Genomic DNA, 23910 nt, shown 5'->3' with positions numbered 1-23910 from the left:
CTCTTTTCAGAGGGGGGGGAAGAAAATAAGGTTGTGAAGTTTAAAGCCTGTTAGAAAGCAGATGCAAACTTCCCTTGCATAATTTGGCCATGGCACCAAAACAAAAATGTATCAGAGCACTGTTTGCTTTCAGGTCTTTGGGCAGGTTATGTGTTTGTCTAATTAAAAACCCAAATGAAACATACATAATATAGACACATAAATCATCTGCTTTCTCCTTCTTTATGAGTATTATATTTCTGAATTTGTTTTGAGCTTTGAGAGTTAATGCTACACTACTTAACAGCGACAAGCCTTTGGTTTAAACATGTCTCAGAGACAAGATGTGGAAACATCCAGCTTATGTCAACGACTGTTGCGTGAACCCAGAGAGGGACTGGACCTGTCATTTGTGTGGTTGCTACTGCTCCTTTTGGGCACTGTGAGGTTCAGCAAATCCCCTGCCCTTCAGACAGAAGGAACAGGAGGGATCATCCAAATAAGAGCCAACATGAAGAGTCTGTGAAGTATTACAATTGGCAAGTGACAGCTAACATAGCTGTCAAGATTTTTACCTTGTTCCTGATCCCTAAATACAGCTTTTCAAGCCTCTCTCCAAGAAGTTTTAAATGTGTAGAAAAATGGCAACAGTTTTTGTCACATAAATGAGATTGAATTAGTCCATTCAAAAATCCATGATCATTTTTTCTGAGTGTTTGGTTGAGAAGCCTATGGTTTTCCTCAAGAGAGGGCTGCTGACCCCGAAGCTTTGCCACTGACTGGTGTCTGAGCATTGCAGTTATAATTAACCTGTTTTGTTATTTTTCCCTACAAGGCATATTTGTTCAGAGGGCTGGGGATTGTTTAGGAAGTTATTGCCAGTCCTCAGATGTTTGTGCTTTCTGGGGGCGGAGGGAGGGACAACTGCTGCTATCACAAGTTTGTTACACACTGTAAGGAAGGACATGAAGCAGCAAGTTTTTAAAGTAGTATTAATCTCTTTGTGGTTTCAGAACGCCTCTGGGAGCCTCCCTGGATGAGCAAAGCAATCCTCTGTTGAAGGGTAAGGAAAGGCTTTACCTACTGAAATCGATTCTGCTGGGAACTGTGCTGTTGTGGACATTCACCTGAGACCTTGGCTCTTTAGCAGTGGCACAAACTGCAGCCTAGTTGGCGTTGCTGAGTTATTCTCACTGTGAAGGAGTTGGGCCCAAGAAAATGGAGAAGGGGGAAAAGATCCTGAATAAGTCTTTCTGGAAAGTTTAGTAAGCCCTAAAAAAACCCCCAAAATGCACAAAATGGGGAGGTTGTAATTTCCTCTCTGAGCTGGCGGGCATTAGGTAATCCCTGCCTGTAATAACTCTGGTTGCCACACCTGAAAATTTTACTATCTGAGCACGTCTGAATATTAAAGTTCAAAGTACAGCGAGAATGTGCAGGTAGTGACAGGGTGCAGAGGAATTACTTGCTGTGCCTGGAGTCTTCTCTTCAACTCTTAATCTGGTACAGGGAGAGAGCGGGGAATGCCTAAGCTGGACTCAGACTCTGAATCCCCCTGGTAAGACGTCTGGAGGATAGATAATGTAGCAGCAGAAGGCACAAATGTCTTGGGTGGTACCTCCAGGTTCCCACTTGAAATTAATTTGCTTGCATGTTGACTTGGGGATGTTTCTGAGTAACAAAACTAAAGCAGCGTTGTCGTCATTCTCTTTCAAAATTATTTTTCTGTGTAATGAAATGTAACTTCTCATTTAGTGTGTTTCTAATGTGAGTAATGTAGGGATTGTAAATATAGTCTGGTTATATCCTGTTGTATCAACTGAAGTGTCTTGCTAATATCTTTAGTTAAGCTGTTGGAAAGAAAACACTCCAGCACTCTAGTAGTTGAACTGCTAACTGTACTTTTTCAGGCATGCTGGTGAGAAATGGAGGAAGTTTTGAAGATGACTTATCCCTGGGAGCTGAAGGTGGGTGTGTCAGGATTATGACTCTCTTTTCTAGAAAAAAAAAAAAAAAAAAAAGTTCAGTCATCTGATTTTTATTTTTAAAGACGGCATTTCCCTTCTGGTCAAAGGCAGTTGATAAATCTGACTAGAAAACCAGCATGATGCACTTAGGAAAGTGCAGGAATATTTGCTTTTTGAGTTTATTAAGCGATCACTGATGTTAAATATTTTGGTCTAACCCGAAGGTCAGAGACAGCCCTGAATTTGCTTCTGCCTTCTCATTTTCATGCCCACAGTGGCAGCACAGCCTGGAGCACTCACTGGGGCTGTGAGAAAGTGATTTCTCCTACTTGCTTTTCTTGTCCATGGGTTACTCTTGGCAGCCATGCATGCTGCACTTCCACTGAATCCCTTGGGAGTGGCATGTGCAGGCTTGAAAGGAGGAGTGAAATTTTGTCAGCCAAGAGGCAAACCCAGTAAGGTAAGGGCTCAGTGCTTTTAAAAATGAAAAGCACCAAAGCTGAGTAAGTCTTTTGGATCAGCCACAATATATGCTAGCTGCTTGCCTTTTTTTTTCTCTTCCCTTTTTTAAGGGGAAGGAGATGTGGCTGTTTATGGTGGACTTCTTTGTTAGAAAAAGACTTTTAGCCTCTCTGTTGATCATGGGTTAGAGTTGTCCATAAATAAGCAAACAAACAAAACAACTGTGGATCCTGTTCCTACAGCAGCATCCTGAAATAAAATAGTGAAAACCAGTCTTACAAATAAGATTCTGGGATTATCTGCAGGATAGAGGATATAAGACAATATTGGGTTTTGGTGGAAAAAAAGAAAAGAAAAAAAAAAGGGAAAACCACTCTCCCCCTTTAGCTTTTAATGTTTTGGGGGTTTTTTCAGCTATAGCTTTTGCAAAGTGTCAGAATTTGTGTAGTAGAAAGCCCTTTTTTTCATAGCAGTCTTGCCAGTGGTGTCAAATTAGTGGGACAGGGCCTGGAGGAAGGATTTTTAGATTCAAGACTTCTAGGGAAAACAGTTGATCTGTTAATGATGGTGAAGCAGTAAATGAGGGTTACATTTTCTTTTTTACAGTCTTTTCCACTTGCTAGATTGCTTGCAGTGCAAAGATTTCACAGGAAAAGTTTCTTTGTAACGATAATCCAAGCTCTGAGCATTTAGCCAATAATACAAGAGTCAGTACATTTTAAAACATGGTGTCACTTTCTTTTCAATTTTTTTCCTCCTTTTTCCTTATAATTCACAATGATTTATGTTTTTTATGAGCCTTTAGCATTATTTAGGCAGAAGGATGTTTCCCTCCTTTTCACATGACAAAAGTCCCAATATTAGAATTGCTGGTTGATTTTCCTGGGTAAGGACGTGGGTGTTTCTGCAGGGCTCCGTTTCCCGTCCAAGAACAAGGGGACAACAGAGCTGCTTGGACTGCGTGTCCTGCCAGACAGACAGCCCCTTTGAGGCTGGTATGAATGGCCTGCCCTTGCGCATCCGTGGCTGCCTGAATCCAGATACAAGCCAGAACCCTGTGTGAATGGTATGGAGGGCATCGGGCAGGGTCCTGTAACCCCAGCTGCCTCCTGACCTGTTAAAACCCATGGTTTAGCTGTTCCCACTAGTCACCAGCTAGTCCATATAGAAAAGCTTACCTTCATGTTATAGGCAAGAATATTAAAAAAAAAAGATGTGGTGTCTCTGTTTTGTATACATTTGTGTTTCTTCATGATGCTTCTGAAAAGAAGAGAGAGATTGTGAGGTTTCCATGTTTACTCTGTGCTGCTGACTGTATCCCTCTGGCACAGCGAGTCGAGATGCAGGGTTTTCCTCACAGTGTGCTTGACATCACTTTGCTCTTTTCATAGCTGATTCCAAGGGCTGCTGTAGCATATGCATGCTCCTTGTCTGTCTCCTGGGGCAAGTTTGTTAATGTTGAGTCACCTCTTTGGAGAACCCATAATTTAAGGCTGGCGTTCAACTCTCTGGCTTGACAGGGTGTTGATTTTCTGAAAGAATAATGCTGCCTGGGATGTTCCTGTGAGGAGCTGGGCTGATCTGGCTGCAGAAAGTGCTGACTTGCCTGTTGGAGGCTGCTGACCAGGTGCTTGGTACCCCATGGTCAGCCTCCCTCCAGAGCCCTCTCAACTCCAAGTGCAGCCACTGGTGCCATCAGTGCTGCACGCTTCACTGAGCTGTTGTCCACAGCTCGGGCAGCCAGGGCCCTGCCCCACTTCGAGAGCAGACTGTGCTGCTGTTGCTGTCATGACTAAAGAATATAATCTCAGTACCTGGCCGTGTTCTTTACTTTGTTGTGTTCTTTACTTTCTCTACTGGGGCAATCCTTGCCTGCCGTCTTCTCCTCCTCCCCTTCCTGCCCGGGAACAGCCCTGCAGCTGGTAATCACCTCTTCAGTTGCAAAGCAATAAATGGTTTATGTAACAATTACTAGTTTACCACATGTAAAATTTCAAGTTAATATGATTAATGACTATGTAAATGTGTGTCCATGTGAGATTTTAGTTTAAATAGAGCCTGAATAAACCAGATTGTCTTTATATCAGCCGCATGCTAGAAACAATTGCCAATCAGATTTATATGGGAAGAGAAAAACTTGACTTATGTGGGAGTATTGGTAGACATGCTTGCTGCCTGCTTCTACATACCAGTTGCAGGAAGTGTAAGTCTGAAGAGATGTGTGTATAACTTCTTGTTTCTCTACAGCTAATCATCTGCGGAGTGATACCCAAATGGAAACATGGTAAACATCCTTTTTTTGTTGTTGTTGTTTACTTCAGAGAACTATTTATACTGGAGGGCAGGAGGGAGAGGGGGCGGTAGAAGTTGTGGAGGCTACCTCACAGCTAAAACTCTTCTGGTCACACCAGTTTACTTTTTTTTAGAAAATCCAGATAGCATAGAAACTGTCATTATGAAATGCAGGAAAAAAAGCAGATTTTTATTCTTTCAGCAGACCTGATGTAGATTTTGGGGTAGCAGGAAGAAAACAGAGAAATGCCCAATCTTCTAAGTAACCTGGTATGATTTGCCTTCTTTGCCTCACTGATCCCTTGCCATTTCACAAATTACAAGGGAAAATTAGTTTTACCTTTCAGAGCAGATATCCTTTGGGGGGGGAAAAGACTTTGAGAGAGCCTGCTTTATAGAGAGAGCTTCTAAATAAAATGTGCTGTGACTAAAACCCCTGTTGAGCCTTCAGCAAGTGCCAGCACAGCCCACGTGGGCAGCATCCTTGCGACTCCTCCTGAGCCGGGCCCTGTAAATGCACTTTTGGGTGAATCCTCTGTCTTTGGTTTCTGAGTGATTGTTCTGTTGTGTGTGTGTGTTAGGATTTGTACAGTAAAAAGATTTGCACAGTAGAATTCACCCTGGGAAGGTTTGTCCCCCAGAGAGATAGTCAGTAACAATACGTTTGAGGCGGCTTCTCCAGATGCAGGGAGGAAATAGTTTGGGATTGGGAAAAAACTGGCTGGCAGTCTTGGTTGGAGCTCGTCTTGCTCCATTTCCTCCAGCCTGGAGCCTCTTCAGCATGCCTGGCTGCTGCCAAGGAGGCTCACAGCCTTGCATGAGTGGCAGCCAAGGGTGAGGGCAAGTTGGGTACCCGAGGCATGGAGCGGTGGTCCTGCTATGGAGAGGTGGTCCTGCTATGGAGAGGTGGTCCTGCTGGAGGAGGCAGTGTTGTGGGGAAGGGCAAGGAAAGGCAAGACAGGGCAGCTCACCCGAGGCCAGGCTTCCTAACTGGAAGAGGGTGGGATTGGGGAGGGTGGGGCAGCAGTGGGAGAACAGGGATTTGTTTATTCAGCTTGCATTTGCCTTCAAATTCTTACTGTCTACGTACATTTTTACTGAGGCGTCCCAGGGTTCACTCTTGTTATTGTGTTTCAATAAATGACATGGCTAATATAAACCAGATAACACTGAAGGGGAAAAGAGAAATTCAGCAGCGCTGGAGGCTTAGCTCTCCTCTGAGATGGAGAATCGAGTTCCCGAATGAAAGGGGTTTATCGAAGGGGTCTTCTCCATTTGTGTTGACAGCAATGGTGTTCTGGCAAAGGAGAGGAGGCTGCAGTTCCACCAGAAAGGGAGAAGTATGAACTCCACCGGGTCTGGAAAAAGCAGTGCGACTGTTTCAAGGTAAAAGAATACTATGCTTTGAAGGTCATGGCACAGTTCAGTGGAATTTGGCTGTGTTTTGCTGGCAAAACTTACTACTTCTGATCCTCAGTTAAATGGACTTGGCTGGATTTTATGTGCATTATTGCATTTAGTAGCCGAGAAGGGAATTTTCATTTGGTTGCTTGAAAAACCGTTATTTGTTTTTAGTTGTGGTTTACAGTAAATACTAACAAATGGGCCCAAATGTTAGAAACGTCTGAAATTTTAATGACATTTTACAATCAGAGCTCTGCAGAATAAAGGCTGACTTTATAAATTATAGGATTTGATCTGGTATATACCTGGGCTGATGTCTGTGCTGATGTGAACCAAAACTTCAGATGCAGAGATCTCCACAATTATTTACTACAGTAGACTGAACTGCAGGAGTCAAAAGTTCAATAGACCAAGCTGGCTCCTGGGCTGTATTAGCAGTTGGACAGAAGGGACTGGGTCTTAAAAAGAGACAAGTAGATAGTAAACATCTTTTAATTTGTCTAGTGTTTCTGAATTACTGGAGCTTTATGAGGAAGATCCTGAAGAAGTGCTCTATAACCTCGGATTTGGAAGAGATGAACCAGATATTGCTTCAAAAATTCCAGCAAGATTTTTTAATTCATCATCATTTGCCAGAGGGATAGATATCAAAGTGTTTTTGAATGCCCAAATACAGCGCATGGAAGTGGAAAATCCAAATTTTGCTTTAACAAGTAAGTATGTTTATGAAGCAATGTTTATTTTTAAGTTTTTGAACTATGTAAACAACCTCAGAAGAAGGTGTATATCTAGTGTTCTGGCAAAACCCCTTTACAGTCTAAAGGCCAAATTCCATCCAGAAGGCATAATAAAACTCTTGCTTGGTCTTAAATGTGCAAGAGGTGACCATCAGTGTTGGGGTGAGGGGAAAGGATATAATAGTGGGGGAGGGAAATGAAAAGCATCCTGTAAGATATATTGCCTTCTGGTTTGTATCATTCTTGCTTCTCGCTCCTAAGCTTGTCTTTTGTTATAGCTTTAGAGCACTGGAACAAAAAGCAATAGCCATCTTTTTCTTGTGTTCTTCAGTATCTGGGTGGGATTTTTGAAATCTGTCAGCAGCGACCTACTTCTGTACATGTTGAAATCTGGGACAGTATTTCTATTGTCTTGGACAAGAGCTTTGTTAGGTCAGTAATGAGTATTGCTGAAATGAGGACATAGCTGAAATGTCCTCTTGTATTCCTGAAATGAGAACATAGCTGAAATGTCCTCTTGTAGCTGTAGATGGAGAGAGCAATGTGAGTAACCCTTTTCTTCCTAGCACTTTGTAAATTAACTTGCACTCATGTGCCCGTGTCCCTTTTTCACTTTGTGAAAGCTTTCCTTGCTGTTCTCATACGTTTACCAAACAGTCTTGCAAAAGTTTTTTTCCATTTTTTCATACTGTGTGGTATCACTCATTACAGGACTAAGCAGTGTTCAGTCAACCTTTTGGACCCTTGATATAAGTAGGAGGAGATTTGGGGTTGGGGGTGGGCAGAGGTTATGATGAAAATTCTCTCTTCAGATATGAAGAAAGCTGTCTCTGGGAATTCAAACCATGGTGTAGAGATGGATCAACAGGTCTGGGATGTGATGACAGCAAATGTCCTCATAAACTCTGCCTTATGTTTTGTTCTTGTGCAGGTCGTTTTCGTCAGATTGAAGTGCTTACTACTGTGGCCAATGCTTTTTCTTCTTTGTATTCTCAAGTCTCTGGGACTCCTTTGCAGAAAATTGGTAGTATGAATTCAGTGTCTTCCAGCAAAGAGGCATCCAGCCCTCCCCCTTTAAATCGCAGCAATACAGCCAGCCGGTTAATGAAGACCTTGTCTAAGCTCAACCTTTGTGGCACGCAGCAAGCTGATGGTATTGGCTGCTCAACTCCTTCACCTGTTGAAAAAGGGAAAAGTCCAGCTGAACCAGGGAGTGAGGAAAGTGATGTTAAAAATGAATCTAAATTACCAAAATACTCTAAAAAGAAAGACTCTCCCTCTTTTTTGGCTACTGTAAAAGAGGAGATAGCCAGTAGTCAGACAAATGCTGTGGACGTGTGTAAGCCTGCAAACCTTCCTGCTGGGACTGAAGATAAGCAAGAGGGCACTGTGCCTCCAGCAGATGTGCAAAACAGCAGGTTGGCAAGCACTCAGGATAGACCCTGTGAAGAATCTGGTCTTTTGGACTCACCAAGCCTCAGCAGCAGTTCCAGTACATCCAACAGCAGCACCTCAACGCAAAGGCTGCCTGCAGCATCACCAGGTAGAGAGCCCTGTGCTCCCCTTGCAAACCCGTCCATAATGAATCTAATGCTGCAGCAGAAGGACTCCTTTGAGATGGAAGAGGTAGGTGGAGATAGATGACTTTGTTTTTGCATACAGTTTACATAACTTGTGGGCTGCCAGCAGAGGAATGTTCCCTCCTGTGTAGTTGTCAGTGTTTTCTCCAGGAATACTTTAAATTCTCTGAGTGATAGGACAGTTGTTGCTCTTTCTTGGGAGGCTGCTCTTATTGATCCTTTTAATGAAATAACTTGGTGCTGCTGCTGCTGTTGTTCCTGAGAGTCTGCAGGAAAGTCCTCATTCTTTTTTTCATTGAGCTCAGGTAATTGCAGTCACCGGCAAAACTGCTAGGAACTTTTCCTGTGGAAATAGGTCTAGGTTAGACTTTGTATATATAAAAGCCTTTGGTTTTAAATTTTTACTTTGCTTAAATTGCTAACTGGAAGTCATTATTTTTGTTGCCTAAAAGTAAATTCAGTTTATCAATTGATATTAGTTAAGGATAAATTTGTGGATGGAGCAAGAGTGTTGTTGCATGAAAGGGAAAGGGACTATCATGTAGGGTGAGGTGCTCATTTTGTGCAACTTTTGGTTTTGATGACAATCTAATCTACTGTATGCTGATTTGTTTGTTCTCTGGAAATTAGCACACTGAAGGTCGCTGTTTGATGTGCCTTTGCTGATGGCTTAGTTACAAATTCTGTGCTAGCTGTCTTTTAATATCTTCATAAATGCATATATCCATTTTTTTGATTGATAAATGTCCCAAAAGGGTTTTAATTGCCCCAAAAGGATTTTAATTGCCAGGTTCCTGCAGGTGCCTTGTTTATTAGGCTCCTAAATGAGCAGCCTACAAATTCAAGTATGCAGTTTTTTTTGCGGAGATGCACACCTTGAATTGTAAGATCTGACTTAAATTAGGAGATTATTTTGTGGACACATTTTGAAGTGGCTCTTGTTAACAGTTCAGCAGTTAACTTTTTTGTCTATGTGAAATAAACATTTAAAATGAAGGATTGTGATTTCATTGGTGAAATGAGTGAAGAAAGCAAGTGAATAGAAAACCCTCAGAGTTTTACAGCGAATGTTGAAGTGGTGATTTAGTAGATACTATGTCTAGTGTCATATTGTCATTACAGGCTCTTCTAGATCAACTAATGTTGTAGCTTGAAGGCACACATTAAGTAGAAAAAGGTAATCCAGCCTCTTGTAGTTCCTGCCACTTGTTTGTGCCTGTGTCATTGCCTACATTTTGTGTGGCTGTCTACTGAACAAGAACAAGGGACTGATCCAGTGGGGGAGGGCAGGGGAAGAAACCCAGTGTATTTTGATTTTTTAATTTTTCCTGGCTTAGTTTTCAGCTGGGTAAATTTCTTGATCCAGTTTGTTGTGTAGCTGCACAGATGTTTACGATGGCCCAATGGGAAGGGTCTGAACGGCAGTGCATTTTGCGACATTCTTGATAGCTGGACTACTTTCACATATCCCAGAGAAGAAATCAGGTTTTTTGGTGCTCTTGGGCAAATTTGAAACAACTCATTAAAAACAAAACCAAAACCAAAAAGAACAGAAAAAAAACCAAACCCAAGAACAGAAAAAAACCAAGGAATGGAATTTTCCTTCAGAATAAGTTGGATTGTAAAGGGTTATGATATGAAGAAGCCTTGTCGAATTCTGCAGGAGCCAAATGCGATGTATTTGTGAAGTTTTGGTTGACACACTTTGCAGTGATGCCAGTGCATAAACACAGCTGTTTTGGCAAGACGACATGAGATGTGCGCTGTAGGATAAGATTGTGGTGAATTTTTGTTCACGCAATATAACATGTATGTACCAACTGCCTTCAGATCCATGAGAGGGAGGGATTGGGTTTTGTTGAAGAAACTTTAGAACAATACCTGGCAGTGTGATTTTATTTTTGTGCGTCTCTAAGCAGGGTATAATGAACAATAAACTGTATTAGAAACAGTGAAAATAACTCCTCCCTCTGTTTTCCCAGCTTGGCTTGGAGTGCATTCATACGCGTAAGATGACAGATATATCAAGGAAGCTCTTTCCATGCTTATGAATGCCTTGGAGATTTGAGCGCCCTTCGGAAGTCTGTGGCTGTGAAGATAGCTAGTGTGAGAGTGAGTCAGGGCAGGATTTCCCCCAAACACCCGCTCCTGAGGTGGCCAGTTACAGTCCTGAAGGTCGTTTACCAGCATCAATATTGGCTGAAGGGACGGCAGGGAGAGGGGAGTGCTTCTATGTGCTGGTTGAGCTGCATCGTGCTGCAGCCGCAGCCAGGATGCTGTCTCCCAGCCAAGGACGGGAGGTGGAGGGTATTTAGAGGAGAAGAGGCTTGGCTGTTGGGAGGCTGCAAATTTAACCATCGGAAACTGGGAGGTTTAACACAATCAAGACACCTTTCCTGGAAGGCCAGTCTGATCAAAGGGCCTGTAAGATTACTTGCTGTTCTTTTTTTTTTTTTTTTTTTTCCCCCCCAGTTATTTTTTTATTTTTTAAAAATATACTTTTCTTAAACTTAAAAGATGATCCTCTTCTATGCTTCCCAGCATTTGGAGAACATAAGCATTTAGCCCTTTGGTACAGCATTCATCTCCTAAATAAACAGAGGCCTTTTGATTTATTGTGCAAGACTGATGCTGTTCACTTATAAATGGTGAAAAGTTCAGACCAAGTACTTCTCAAAACCCTTGTAATTAAGAAAATGTACGCTTGTGGCTGCTATACACATGATATCAATGCAAGTATAGCTTCTTCTTTAGCCAAATGCTAATTTGGGCTTAAAACTGCTAGTATTATGGTTTTACATTTTTCAGTTGATCAAAAATGGAGATGAAAATTTCATTGTTTTGTAATTTTGAAACTAGGCGGGCAGCCCATTAGAGGGAAGGATTGGGGGCTAGTTGGATTGGGGGTTTTGTGTGTATAGACTTGCATGTGAACTAGTAGAATTTTTTCCGTAACACATGAAACAGAAAACATATTCTATCTTTTAAACAAAACAAAGGCCTCCCTGTTGAGATTTTCGGCATACTCTTTGCATTGTTTGAATGGCTGTCTGAGAACTGCTTTCTTAATAAGGCTGTGTTTCATGTAGTGATTAAGTAATAGGATTAATTTTCATGTAGTTTTAAGTTTCCCAGTTGAAATTTGTGTTGCTCTGAGTACATTATCTTCCTTTTTTTGTGCTGGAAGACTCAAGAAGTATTTCCACGAGTAGTGGCATGGTGCAGTCTGGAGTAGGTTCTGGCAAAGTCAGAGTTGTTTTGGCAGACTGGTGGCTTATGGGAAATAGTTGTTAGGGCAGTAGACGATAATCCTTATGTGCTGAGCTCTTGATATGTTTTTCTAAATATGTTTTGCTTGTTCTTTATATACAAATGAGGGGCTGAGAGTGCTGAACAGAAAAGACAGCAGTGTAAAGGTGGTCAAAGGTGTTTTCACACAACTATTTCAGTCTTTCTTCAAAGAGGAGCTGAGAACTCTCAGTAGTGTCACAGAGTGTGATTTCCTGGTCTTTTTGTGCGATGAATGTAACTGGAGGGGAGCCCTGTAGTGTGAGGAAGAGGTGCTATCCTAAGGATCATTGTTGTCCTACAGGGGCATTGCTGATGAAAGAAAATTTTGGTTCAGGAACCGTCAGTCATTATAGACTATTGAACTGGAGGAAAATTAAAAAAACAAACAAACCAACAAACTGAACCCCATAAAACCCCTGCATGTGCAGTGTATATAGCTTGGGCATTCTTAAGCACAATATTCCAGTTGGCCTGACAAAATATTCATCTCCTCTTCCTGATAGATCCAGAGTACTGAGGGGGATCTACCGCACGTTCAAGCTTCTCACCAGCTGGCAGTGACCAAGTCAAGGAAAGGTGAGTAGACTTCTACTCCCAGGATACAGCAGTCTGCTGAATGTCGTTCCCTCTCTGAAATGCTGATTCAGATATTTAAAACTTCTTAAGTTTCTTTTCTCTTTTGAAATAAAAAAGATCTGGGTTTCATTTTCAGCTAAATCACAGAACATTACTGCAAAGTGACAACCAAATTACAGGCAAGACAACAGCCCTATAACCTCACTGACTGTTTTCACTTTTGTACCATTGATGATAGCTCAGAGGAACTGAAATGTTAATTCAGATTGTATGGGATTTTTTTTTTTTTCCCCCTGGCAGACCCTGTAATTTAAGATACCCATTTAAACTGAAATGATATTGTTTTAAACCTAAATTGCATGATACATCCAGCTTTTTCCTATGCGCTACTGCTCTGCAAGCTGGCTGCACAGAAGATTAGAGTGTCTGCACCCACATAGAAATTGTAGTCCTTCACATGGCAAACTGCGCACTGGCTCTTGTGACTCACTTTGTGCTTTCATCTCAGATTTTTATTTATATACTTTACGGCTTGGGAGAGGGACAAGGTTGATCTTTTAGTTCATGTTGTGATTGTTACTTTACTCAACGTTGGCAAGTAAAATTGTTGCATTTTGTGAGATGCTTAGCTGCAATGCAGCTCCTTGGTGATACATGACTAGTATCTCTAGATGCTAAAGAGAAGCAGAAAAACCTGTCTTAAGAAACAGAGGTCATTGTATTTGCCTTTTCACAAATGAACTGACAGTCTTGTGAACCGTCAGCTGAATTGCATTAACATGGTTGAGAATGCTCTGGACTATGTGCTGAAGGTTAATGCCTGGTTATTAGGGATAGCTTGTGCTATTAGTTCAGCAGTGTTTTGCACAACACAGTATTGCACTCACTATTCTTCCTCTCTTACAAACAGAGGCCACCAAGAAGGACTGCCAGAAACTGCCTCTGTAACTGTTCCCAACATTTCTCCTTTGGCTGTATTTTACAGCTGATGATTACATGCTTTACAGGATTACATATAAAGAGATGCAGTCTTTATAGGTCAGATCTCTTGTTTGCCCAACCTCAGCAGTTTCAGAAAGAGCTTTTCAGAGAAAGGTGACTTAAGGAACCAGGTGCTGCAGTCAAGGAGAAGAAATATATATTTTTGCATCTTCTGAAATGCTAATTTTTTTTTTCTGTTCCCAGTAGCTATCTTACTCTCTTCTTCCTCCATGCAAGGGGGAAAAAAAAAAAAAAGTCAATTGGTCCTATGTGTACCTCCTGAAAGGTACCAGCAGTTCTAGCAATGGGTCTTCAGTATGGTGGAAGCAGGGCATGCTGGGTCATGTTTCCCAGCTAGTATATCCCACTTGCTCATGAATGCACTTGGCATAGATTAGTAATGACATTTTTTTTATCATATAAGTATTGCCTGTAGCTTTCTATGACTTATATAATGAGGATGTCAATGTAGATGGTAAGCCTGCAAGTTTGCGAAAAATTAGTATGGGACCAACATTTTATTTCACCTAGTGGAGAAGTGGATTTTGTTCTGTACGGGTTTCAGTAAAATTGCCAAGAGAGAAAGCGCAACATTTTATTTCACCTAGTGGAGAAGTGGAAAGCTTAGGATTTTGTTCTGTACAGGTTTCAGTAAAATTGCCAAGAGAGAAAGAATTTGGTGGAGAACTTATCCAAAACATCAAAAAACAGTAGTCAATTTTTATTTGCAGGTTTTCCAACATGAGACAATGTAAAGGCCTCTTTTCTTAGAGAGCAGGTGCTCACCAAGTTTGAAGGCATCCAAAGTTAATTGCCACTTACTGAAAATGGTGGCCATTGTGTCTGAATGTAAAATACCACTCTCACTAGCAATCTCCTGAGGTTAGATTATGAAATTCAAGCACCAGTCTTCTGTTGCAATGTGATTTCAGTTGATGATCCTCATACCGACCCACCTCTTTCCTTCATGTTGGCTCTACCATACATAAAATTCCAATAACAAAAATTTGTTCCAAATGAATGCTTCCCTTGAAGGAATAAATTTGTGCCTTTTTTTTTTTCCTGTATGGGTGCTTCTGTGTCAATAGCAGGGGTAGTGCTGTTCAGTACAGAATGTTACAAACCTTGCAATGTCATTTTACTTCTCACGGAGGACTGTGGATGCTTTCTCTGACATTTACAATTTGGAAGGCATTTGAAGAGGGTTTATAATAAGATGAGAAGCATTTGAATTAAAAAAATAGATTCTCTTCTCTACTGAAATAATCTAGAGACTCTGAAGATACACTTGAACTACACTGAGTCTACTGCTGCTTAGACTCCCCATTACAGCATGTTTCTCCTTTCAGATTAGCTTTGTTTGTAAGTGGTAAGCTTAGATGTTCAAAATGGCTTGCAAATTATTGTTTTGCTATGGTACTGTCTTTGTTAAACACTTTATAGGGGATACAAAGAATTCTGTATTGTACTGACTAGCTGGATGTACTTTTTATGTTATGTCTTCCAAATGGTACTGAACTGAACTAGTTTATCCATTATGCCCAAAACTGGCATTCTGTTCTTCGTTGTTGCAAACCTCAAATGTAGATGTCTTTTTGTGCCTGGGTTTTTTTTTTTAGGAACGCAGTAGAGAAGAACGAAAAGCTTCAGTTGCTTCGCACTGTAAACACACAGTGCTGCTAAATGTCCACTATAAAAAAAACTTATTGTCAAGTTATTTGGAAGGAAGGTTTGTGTGTTGGGAAACAAAATTCTTCCTGTCATATTTATACAGCAGCACCTTCCATTCCAAAAATGACCAACAAGCAGGACAAATATAGGTGCAACATGTAGAGAACAAAGTATTCTAGAGGCACTGTGAGTGGTTGCTGACACCAGTGGCTCTGTGAAATTTTCAATAGCCACAAACCTGTTTCTTTTAAAGCATCTGACATTAATAGTCAAAAGCAGTGATTAATTTTGAAAATTTAGTTCCTAAAAGTGAAGAAAGCACATCATCAGCACTTCCTGTCCTTAATATATTATTGTATTTATAGTTCTCTGTGGATGCAGCTCTACAGGAGATTGCAGATGGAGGATTGGGAAGAAAACATATGGAACAGATTTTGCATTCGTGGGAGTCTGTGCCTATCTGTCCAGAAGCTAGGAGCTCCTCAGGGGCTTGAAAGCGTTTCTGCAGCTCCTGCTGGGCTGGTTTTGGCAGTGCTGGGGTGCAGAGTGCGATCAGTATAGGAGAAAGGGGCAGCAGATATTTAATCCCATAATGGAATACTTCATAGCTAAATTGGGAATGTTAATTTATTCATAATCTTGTGAAATACAAAGTGCATTAGAGCTTTGCCAATACTTCAGGTAGAAGAAACATAGATGTTACTAAAGCTTCACAAGCAGTTTCTACATATTTCTCCTCCTTTTGTGTGAGCAGTCGAGTGATGCAGAAAGTGTAAGACAACTACCTGCTGGGACTGTTTGGATTGGTGAGACTGACAGTCCATTGGTAGCTGAATATTATTTTACAATAGATGAATTGTTCCATTATTTGATAGTGATTCTCTGATAAATCTGTGCTCTCATATTTTGTAAACTGCAGACTTCTTTCTTCATCATCTGTTCTTGTTTAGAACTTTGTCAGCTTATTTGATATGTTTCTGAACACCCACATTTCTCTGGCATGTATTCAATGCCTAAACATATATATATATATTTATATACAGCTTAAAACAATAATCCAAGGAGCATTTTCATTTGTGCTCTGTTTAACTGGGATGTGAGTTTGATTGTTTCTTCTGGATTTGTTCACCTTGGCTGGTTCCTTTTCCCACACTTTCGTTATTATGCTGCATCTGTCCTTTTCCCAGTAGTTCAGTAGATTTCCCCCACTTAGTGTTGATAATAGCTTTGGGTTGCAGGGCCAGCATCATGTGGTGACCTTTTTGTGGAAGGTAGAGTTGCCTTAGTGGGGGTATGCAGGACAAGGGATGATCCCAGGTTAGGACCTACAACCCAGCCTTTGCTGCTGAGTTTTCTGCATTCAGGGTGAAGAGAGGAGAGTAATATCTCATCACAAACCTCCTTCTCTTAAGAGTCTCTGTTGCTAGGAGGCATTTTAATCAAGATCTGAATGTAACTCTTTAGCTTTAAAAAAAATATTTTCTTGTTGTCCCCTTGTCTGCTTGAATCTGAGGGACATACCATAGAGCAGGTTGTACATCGGGATCAGTAGTTGACAAGGAGGGTGGTTACCATTATCAGTGTATCCAAATGTTCTAGTTGGTATTTCCAGTCTTTACAGAGGCAAACCTTGTGATTTCACTACTGAAGTAGTAGAGATTCCTGTTCTTTAAAAGTTTTTACTGAACTTACTTAATAGTGGTATAGTGGAGAACTCTGAGAACTTGCAAGAGACAAGGGTAGATTATGGTAGTAGAAGACTACTTATAATTAGAAAAACTGTCTTCTCTGATTTGCTTTAAAATGTTCAAAAAGAATCCTAGCAGCTCTGCAATACAGAAAGCAAGGGATGACTGTATTAAGAGGATGTCTCCTTAGGTGGAACCAAGGCAGTTTGAATCTGTTCATGCTGTGCTAGTCTCTTGCCATAGATAAAGATGGTGAGACACGTATGAGTGCCTCTGCTCGAGACTGACCACTTGACTGGCAGTATCTGTCATGTAAGGCTGTCAAAGCATGTGCATAAATAACAAATGCTATAGAAAATTATCTGAAACACTGATTTTTACTTTAGTACTGTGTCTCTGAGGAGACTAAGAATTGATTTGAGGAGATTTTTTTTTTTTTAATAGCTGAAAAGGAAATACTGACTGAGGAGGAAACAGAAGGGCAGATCAGTATTTTTTGAGCAATAATACATTTCATGCATGTGAAACCAGGTGCTAGCACATGCACTGGCGAATTGCTTTATCTGAACTAGTTGGAATCTCTCCCCTATGGCTAAGGCTTTCACTAGGTTTACTTTTTCTTTTTAAATTAAAATTCACCAAATATTAAAAGAGGCAGACAGGAGGCCAAAGTAGGTGACTGTTCACCTCGGAGGAGATGGCAGCTTCCCACTAGCCTCAGCTGTAGTGGCAACCTGTTCACGGCATGCTCTTTCAGCTGTTTTAGTTGTATCAGGCAGTTAATAAGAGCTAGTGCAGTTCTCAGGGAAGTAATTTCCATTGTCTTTACTGGGAGCTGGGTGGAGATGTCTGTCTTGAGGTAGAAAACTTGTTTATCATCGCAGGATATTGTGGCTACCATGATAACAGAACAGCAGCAGAATTTGAAAGGCACTCCCTAAAAGCTGTGTGAAATTGCTGATACAGAAGTTTAGTGGGCAGTTTGCCTCTTCTGGTGTTCACAAGCTTCTGGGCCTGTGCAGGCTTTTATTTCTGCATTAGTGAAATGTTCATCAAATTTAATACTAAAAACAATTAGTTCTGAGTATCCAACAGTTTCAAAACAGTTTTCATAATGCATTCCAATGCATTGAGCTGTGAACTGGGATTAATTATATGATGACAGTTAAGTGGTTGAAGGAATGTGGGGCAAAATTGTGCATTGAGCCTCTGAGAAGACAGCAGTTAGCTCTCACCCCAGAGTGAGGAGGAGGCGGTGGCAGGGGTCTGGGGGCTAGAGGCTACTGCAGTCTCATCCCATCTTCAGGCTTTTACACTTCTGCTGTGAACTAGAGGTGAGATACAGTTGTTGCCCAGGCTGCCATCTTGCTAAGAAAAATGTTTGTTGTGCTGTGAAGTAAACCCCATACCTGCTGTGTGCCTCATGTGTCTAGCAGGGAGCAGTACACATGCGATACTGTAGTGCAGAGCAACTGAGATCTTCTTGAAAAGCAGCTTTTTGGCTATAGAGTCTGCACCGGAGGAAAGTGCTCCTGGTGCAGAGGAGCACTGAGGATTTTAGAGTCTCTTTAGGCTATTTTAACACTTACTAATGTAAGTAGAAAGGAACAAGCAGGAGGATCTTATCTTTTTTGTATAAAATGAGTACAGGGAATGTGCTTTGGCAGGTTGCCCGTTGATGTGTCAGAGATATTTTGTATTTGTCTGCCAAACCAGTGGAGGACTATCTCTAGCAGTTCTCTAGAGTCCTGTGCATCACCCTCTCTGCTCATGTGATGCTGTTCCTCTGGGCGTATGGGTGGTGTAGGCTGGCAGGAGACGAGTGATCTCCTTTATCTCTGTGATCAGGAGGGGTGGCAAATCGAATCTGTACGTGTCAATACAAAACAACCATTCCACTGCCAGCATGTGAATTAACTAGTGATCCAGTTTTGTGGAAGGAAAACTCCAGCAGTGGCAGCATCTGCAGAGTGGGGTTTTTTCCACAGTATAGGAAAGAAAAATGTAAAAAATGGTTCCTCTTCTACCAGTGCTTGGAGTTTCCCAAGTAGGGCTTTGCATGAGAAGAGGTTTTGCTTGAAACAATCAAGCTGTTTCTCTGTATTGTTCAAAGTGGAACTTGAAAAGGAATTGTGTTATCCACTTAATGTTACTTTGATGTAAAAGGAAAGTGCGTATTGGATGTGATTGGGCTTGAAGGGTTGTGATTTGTAAATTAATTACGGTTGGGTTTTGCTTGTTTTTAACAGATCAGCTGTTACGGACTGCGAGTCAGCACTCTGACAGCAGCGGCTTTGCTGAGGACTCCTCCACAGATTGTTCTCCATTTAATCAGCTTCAGGTAAGGTTCCCATACTGTGGTTGAAATATTCCCAATTCTTGTGGGACGGTAGGGACCTGGAGAGGGCAGGGGGGATGTTGATTGTTTGACTGGTATCGTGACCATCAGTCTAGATCCTATGAAACTTATAATTTTTAGAACTTGACCTGCTGAGTCCCTTACAGAACTGTGTTAAAATTTGAAAGCATTTCTGGTAGGATAATCGGGGTATACTTGGGCCTGGAATAAGCTCTAAATTCAGTATGCCCTGTTTGCTGTTTCTGGTGTATCTTTTCTCACCAACTGAGGCTTCAGAATCATAGTCCATTACTGCAATGACTGCAGTGGGTAGAGATTAAGGTTATGAAAGTTTATAGCTTTTTTGCTGATCATTTCATGTCTTGTATAATTTTTTCCTTCGCACTCTTTTTTTTTTTTCATATTTTTCTATTCATTTTTTTTTCAGTTAGCAGCTGACAGAAAGTGAAAACAGTTTCATACTAACTTTACTGTGAAGGTATACTAATGTTTAGTTGATCTTGAACTCCCACGCTCTTTCTTGTTCCAGTTCCTTTGATCACCGTCCCAGAACTTGTTGTGATACTGACCAGAGACCGTATGTCTTAGGGGAGGCTTTTGTTCCAGCATGGTGTTTAGATGACTGCCCAATACACGTTTGCTCAGCATTGTACCTGATATTTGGGAGTAGTGTTCTCTTGCCTCTCCTAAAACATTCACGCAGTAACAGCCATGCTTTGGTTGGCCTGTCAGTCAGCTAGAGAAAACTATTTGAGTTGGATCCCTGCCTCAAGGCCATTGGTTAGCTGGGACCTAAACCGTAGTTGGGAGGAATACAAAGATGGTATTCTGGGTATCACTAGTAATTTCAATTCTGTGGCTTGCAGCTGCTGAACTTTTTTTATGCTACTGTATGTTTTTTCCTTGTGACACACCAAACATTTTAAAAGCTGTTTGGTACTTCCTAGGAAGAGGTTCCCACCCTCCCCATCTATCAACATTGCTTTTCCATTTTGGTACTGGTATTCTGGGCTTTCCAGTTTAGTACTTTTTCAGCTGAGTACCAAAATGAAAGCCAAGGCAGTGCTAGTCTTTGTGTCTCCCTTAAACATCAGCTTACACTTTCCAAGAGCAAGAGAGTGAATAAAGGAAATCATGAGCTTAAGTCTCTATAATGAGCATAATAGTTTCAGGTACTGGTTCTGCTCGCTACTAAATTGAGACTGCACTGAAGTGGACAGGCATGTTAGAAGGTGACTCAGATTAGAGTTGCTCGCTACTGATCCTTATATTGATTGCAACCTGATTAGGAGTTTATTAAAAGCATGTTGCAACTAAGTGCCCCTTCACTGGAAGACTGGTGGAGTTGATTTGTATTGGCTGTAAAGGGATGAGATTTTGCTGCTTTCTTTTATGCTGTTTTGAAAAGATGTATTGAGACTGCACGAGGTTTGTGCCGTGGAGTTGCTAGGCTATCTTCTGCCACCTTCACTGCTTTATTCAGACCAAGTGCTGACCTGAATTCAGAAAATACGGGTGAATGATGAGACTAGGGAAAATGAGTGCTTGGCAGTTAGTGAAGAGAACCTGTGAAAAGATGAAGGGGATACAGAGGGGTATAATATTGTTTCTTAAAAGTATGGTAAGTTAGTGCCATCTACTGTTAAATAATTGACTCTAGCAACCATAGCATTCCTCTGAAACTCGGGAGGAGACTCTAAAACTGGAACCATATTACCTCTGATCCTTGACATCCATAATAAAGATTTCTAATTAAGATTTTGGTATTGAGATGGGATATTCTGCAGAGGAGTTTCATGGTACCAAAGAAGCTAGAAGAATTCTCCATCCAAGTTCTTGAAGTTTTGCTTGCCTGCCTTGTAAGTGAACAATGTGATGGAGGATTATAGACACGCACATATAGCACACCTCATTTCACCTAGACATTACAGCTTTTTGTTCTTTTAGTACCTGTGACTTGAATAGTATCTGAACCTGCACAATCTTTTGTACTAATTTGTGACTGTGCCAGTGAGTGCAATGTTAAGTGCGTACTTGCAGAGATGACTTATTGCCTGACGTACATCGTGAGTAATCTGTCTTGAAGGAATTAATAGCTAGAATCCTAACGGCAGTGAAAGCTGCAGAAACTAGAGATGGGGAAAGCTGCTCTAAATTTCTAGTTCATGCATCAACTATGGTAAACTTCCAAGAGTGTACTTTATACCATGTATCTTATGGAAAATATCTTGTCCACTTGTAAATCTACCAGTCAATCAGGCCAGCCTAAGGAATATGCTTTGCAATCCATAGATCTCTTTTTTTTTTTTTCCTTTATTATAAATACTTTTCCTGCCTTTTGTGGCCTATTAAGTTAGAAGCTCCCTTATAAGCTCTGCTTTAAACTGTGATTTAGAATGAAAAGGGGAAGAAGTATTAGGAGAAAGGAAGGAAGGATGGGGGTAATAGTACTGGATGCAGTCTTCAACAGAGATGAGCAGCCTAAGGTGGGATTCTCAGTCTCAAACAGTTCTGTGATGTAAAACAGGCTGAATGTATAGACAGACTTGTTTTCCCATTCTTATTGTTGTCCTGTGACACTAGTTTCACTATGGTCTGTAGTTCTCCTCACTCCTCTGCATGCATTCCCTAATACCACCCTTTGTTTCAGCACTGGCTGTGAACCTTTACATACGGGAGATACCATGTACCTCCACACTGTTCAGCCTTTTTCATCGCTATCTAAAATACTAGCATTTTACTCTTTTTACTTTTTTTACTCTGCTGCCACTTCTTCTGGCAATAAAGAGTTTATTGTAAAATCAAAGAAATGTGTAAACAGTCTGCTTTTTTTTTTCCCAAGCTCCTTTTGCTGCCATACTTCTATATGTTTCTAACCTGTCTGATAGTATGGTTTCTTTGTTCTCCTTCACTGTTTTTCTTGCACTCTAACTGCATTATTCTTTCTGCTCCCCACCACAATGCCCAATAAATATAGACCTGGAATCTTAGCCTGACTCCTGAGAAGGCAGTAGTTGAGTCTCCAGTATGTTCACCCATTTTCTGGCTCTTAATCTTTCTAGGTTCAGGAGTCTTTGCAGGGCATGGGAAGTAGTGCTGAGAGCTGTGACAGCGAGACAACCGTGACATCGCACACTGAGGAACAGAAGACACCAATAGACAAAGAACTGTCCTGTTTCAATAAGTTTGAGGAGGAGGAAGATGATGATGATGAAGATGATGATGAAGATGATGACGATGATGAAGAGGATATTATCTCTCAAGTAGAGAGACGAAAGGTAGGGGCACCTTCTGAGAACAGAAGGATTGATGATAGAAAAGTTATAGACTATGAAACTGAACAAAATCAAGGAGGAGAAAGCAAGTCATCTCATATATCAGAGACAGTCCAAGAAGTCAGCTCTAAAGAGGAAGACATTTCCAGTGAGCAAAAAGAATTGGAGCTGCTGGAGGAAAGCAGTGTGTTTGAGTTTCCTCAGTACCACACGCACCATATCCTCAAGTCGATGGAGTCTCTGGAAGGTGGAGGCTCCTCCCCATCATCCATGGACAGGGTTCATGTTGCCTTGCAAAGAGCTGAGATGAGGATTGTCAGCACATCTTCTGATTCCAGGGCTGGACGTACTCTGCTTAAGTCAAAAGATCTCCTGAGGAAGCAGAGACTCTGGTTTGCTGAATCGGGCTATCCTCTAAGGCGGTCTCAGTCTCTCCCAGCTGCATTACTGAATCCAGTGAAAGTGGTGTCCTCTGTGAATGTCCAGTTAACTCCAGGAAAAGAGACTCTGTGCAGTCCTCCTTCTTTCACCTACAAGTACACACGTGTGGAGGAAGATGAGAAAACGATGCCTGAAGATGACAAAAGTGAGGGTGAGGCAGCTGCCAGCCAGCCAGTGTGCAAATCTACGCTGTTCATTGCACCTTTGTCCTCCAAAAGAGAAGTGCCCCAAACTGGGCCCAACAGGCTGTCTGAGGAGCCCAGTCCCACCAGGGTACAGAGCTGCCCGCTGCACACACGGGCACACATGTCCCAGTCAACGTGCTCCCTCCACTCCCTCCCCACTGAGTGGCAGGACAGACCGCTCTGTGAGCACGTGAGGACACTGAGCACCCACAGTGTCCCAAGCATCTCCAGCTCTTCCTTTGGCACCTTGCTTTCCCCCTTCAGCTGTCCCTTCTCTCCAAGGCATGCTGGATTTCCTCATCGACCTCATGCCATAAACCCACCCTCTACTGTGGAGATGCAGCTGCGCAGGGTCCTATCAGAAACTCTCTGCAGAACCTCTCACAGGTAAAAGAAAGCCAAATTTTTACCTTGGGCAAAGGGGCTTCTTATTTTATCCTTACAAAAGAAAAATGTTAGTCTGAATATTACTTTGCATAGCACAGCAGATCAGGAAAAAATGATGTTTTGTGCAAGTTTGATTTGCTACTGTTTTAGGAGCTTCTTCTCTCCAGTGCTCCACTATTTTTGCATTTATTTTTTTCTTGTTGCAATTTACCTAGATTTTTTTTTTTAATTTTATGGATATTCATGGGTGGGAGGGAGAAACAGTGTACTCTTATCAGCTATTATTTTAAGGTGATAGGCATTAGCTTTAGATTTGAAAATACATATTGACAGTCCTTTAACCTCTCTCTTGTCTTTGACATACTTCCCATCTAACTGACAGTAATTTAAATTTTTCATTGTAAGTCCTATGGCTTCACTAATGATGTCAGTGATGATGTCTGTTCCATATACATTTCTGTGCTGTTATATGCCAACCTTTTGCATGTTCAGCCCTGGAGCTAGTCAACATGATCCTCAAGTCGTCTGTCTTTTTTTTTGTCACGGTGTGTGAAATTTTGTCCATCTCATCACTTAAAGAAAAAATGCTTTCAAATGGAAGTGCATTTTTGTGGTGGGTTGACCCTGGCTAGAGG

The 23910-nt window shown here is 41.4% G+C and overlaps 1 protein-coding gene across 1 annotated transcript; it reads left to right on the top strand.

Annotated features, from left to right (window-relative positions):
* Nucleotides 1-996: 996 nt before the first annotated feature.
* LOC104529244 (protein ITPRID2) lies at nucleotides 997-23275 on the top strand (the record flags this gene model as incomplete). The annotated part of the gene is given in 10 exon segments (XM_010173495.2): nucleotides 997-1042; nucleotides 1890-1946; nucleotides 4656-4692; nucleotides 5988-6086; nucleotides 6609-6817; nucleotides 7773-8467; nucleotides 12216-12288; nucleotides 18878-18969; nucleotides 22050-23241; nucleotides 23244-23275. Coding segments are annotated over 9 exon segments (2484 nt in total), but the record flags the coding sequence as incomplete, so codon positions are not given.
* Between the last annotated feature and the right edge of the window lie 635 nt (nucleotides 23276-23910).

The sequence above is a fragment of the Antrostomus carolinensis genome, unplaced genomic scaffold (genome assembly GCF_000700745.2).
Source record: "Antrostomus carolinensis isolate BGI_N321 unplaced genomic scaffold, ASM70074v2 scaffold13948, whole genome shotgun sequence".
Taxonomy (NCBI): domain Eukaryota; kingdom Metazoa; phylum Chordata; class Aves; order Caprimulgiformes; family Caprimulgidae; genus Antrostomus; species Antrostomus carolinensis.
The sequence above is the reverse complement of the archived record's forward strand: the minus strand, read 5'-3'. Positions and strand labels throughout refer to the sequence as shown.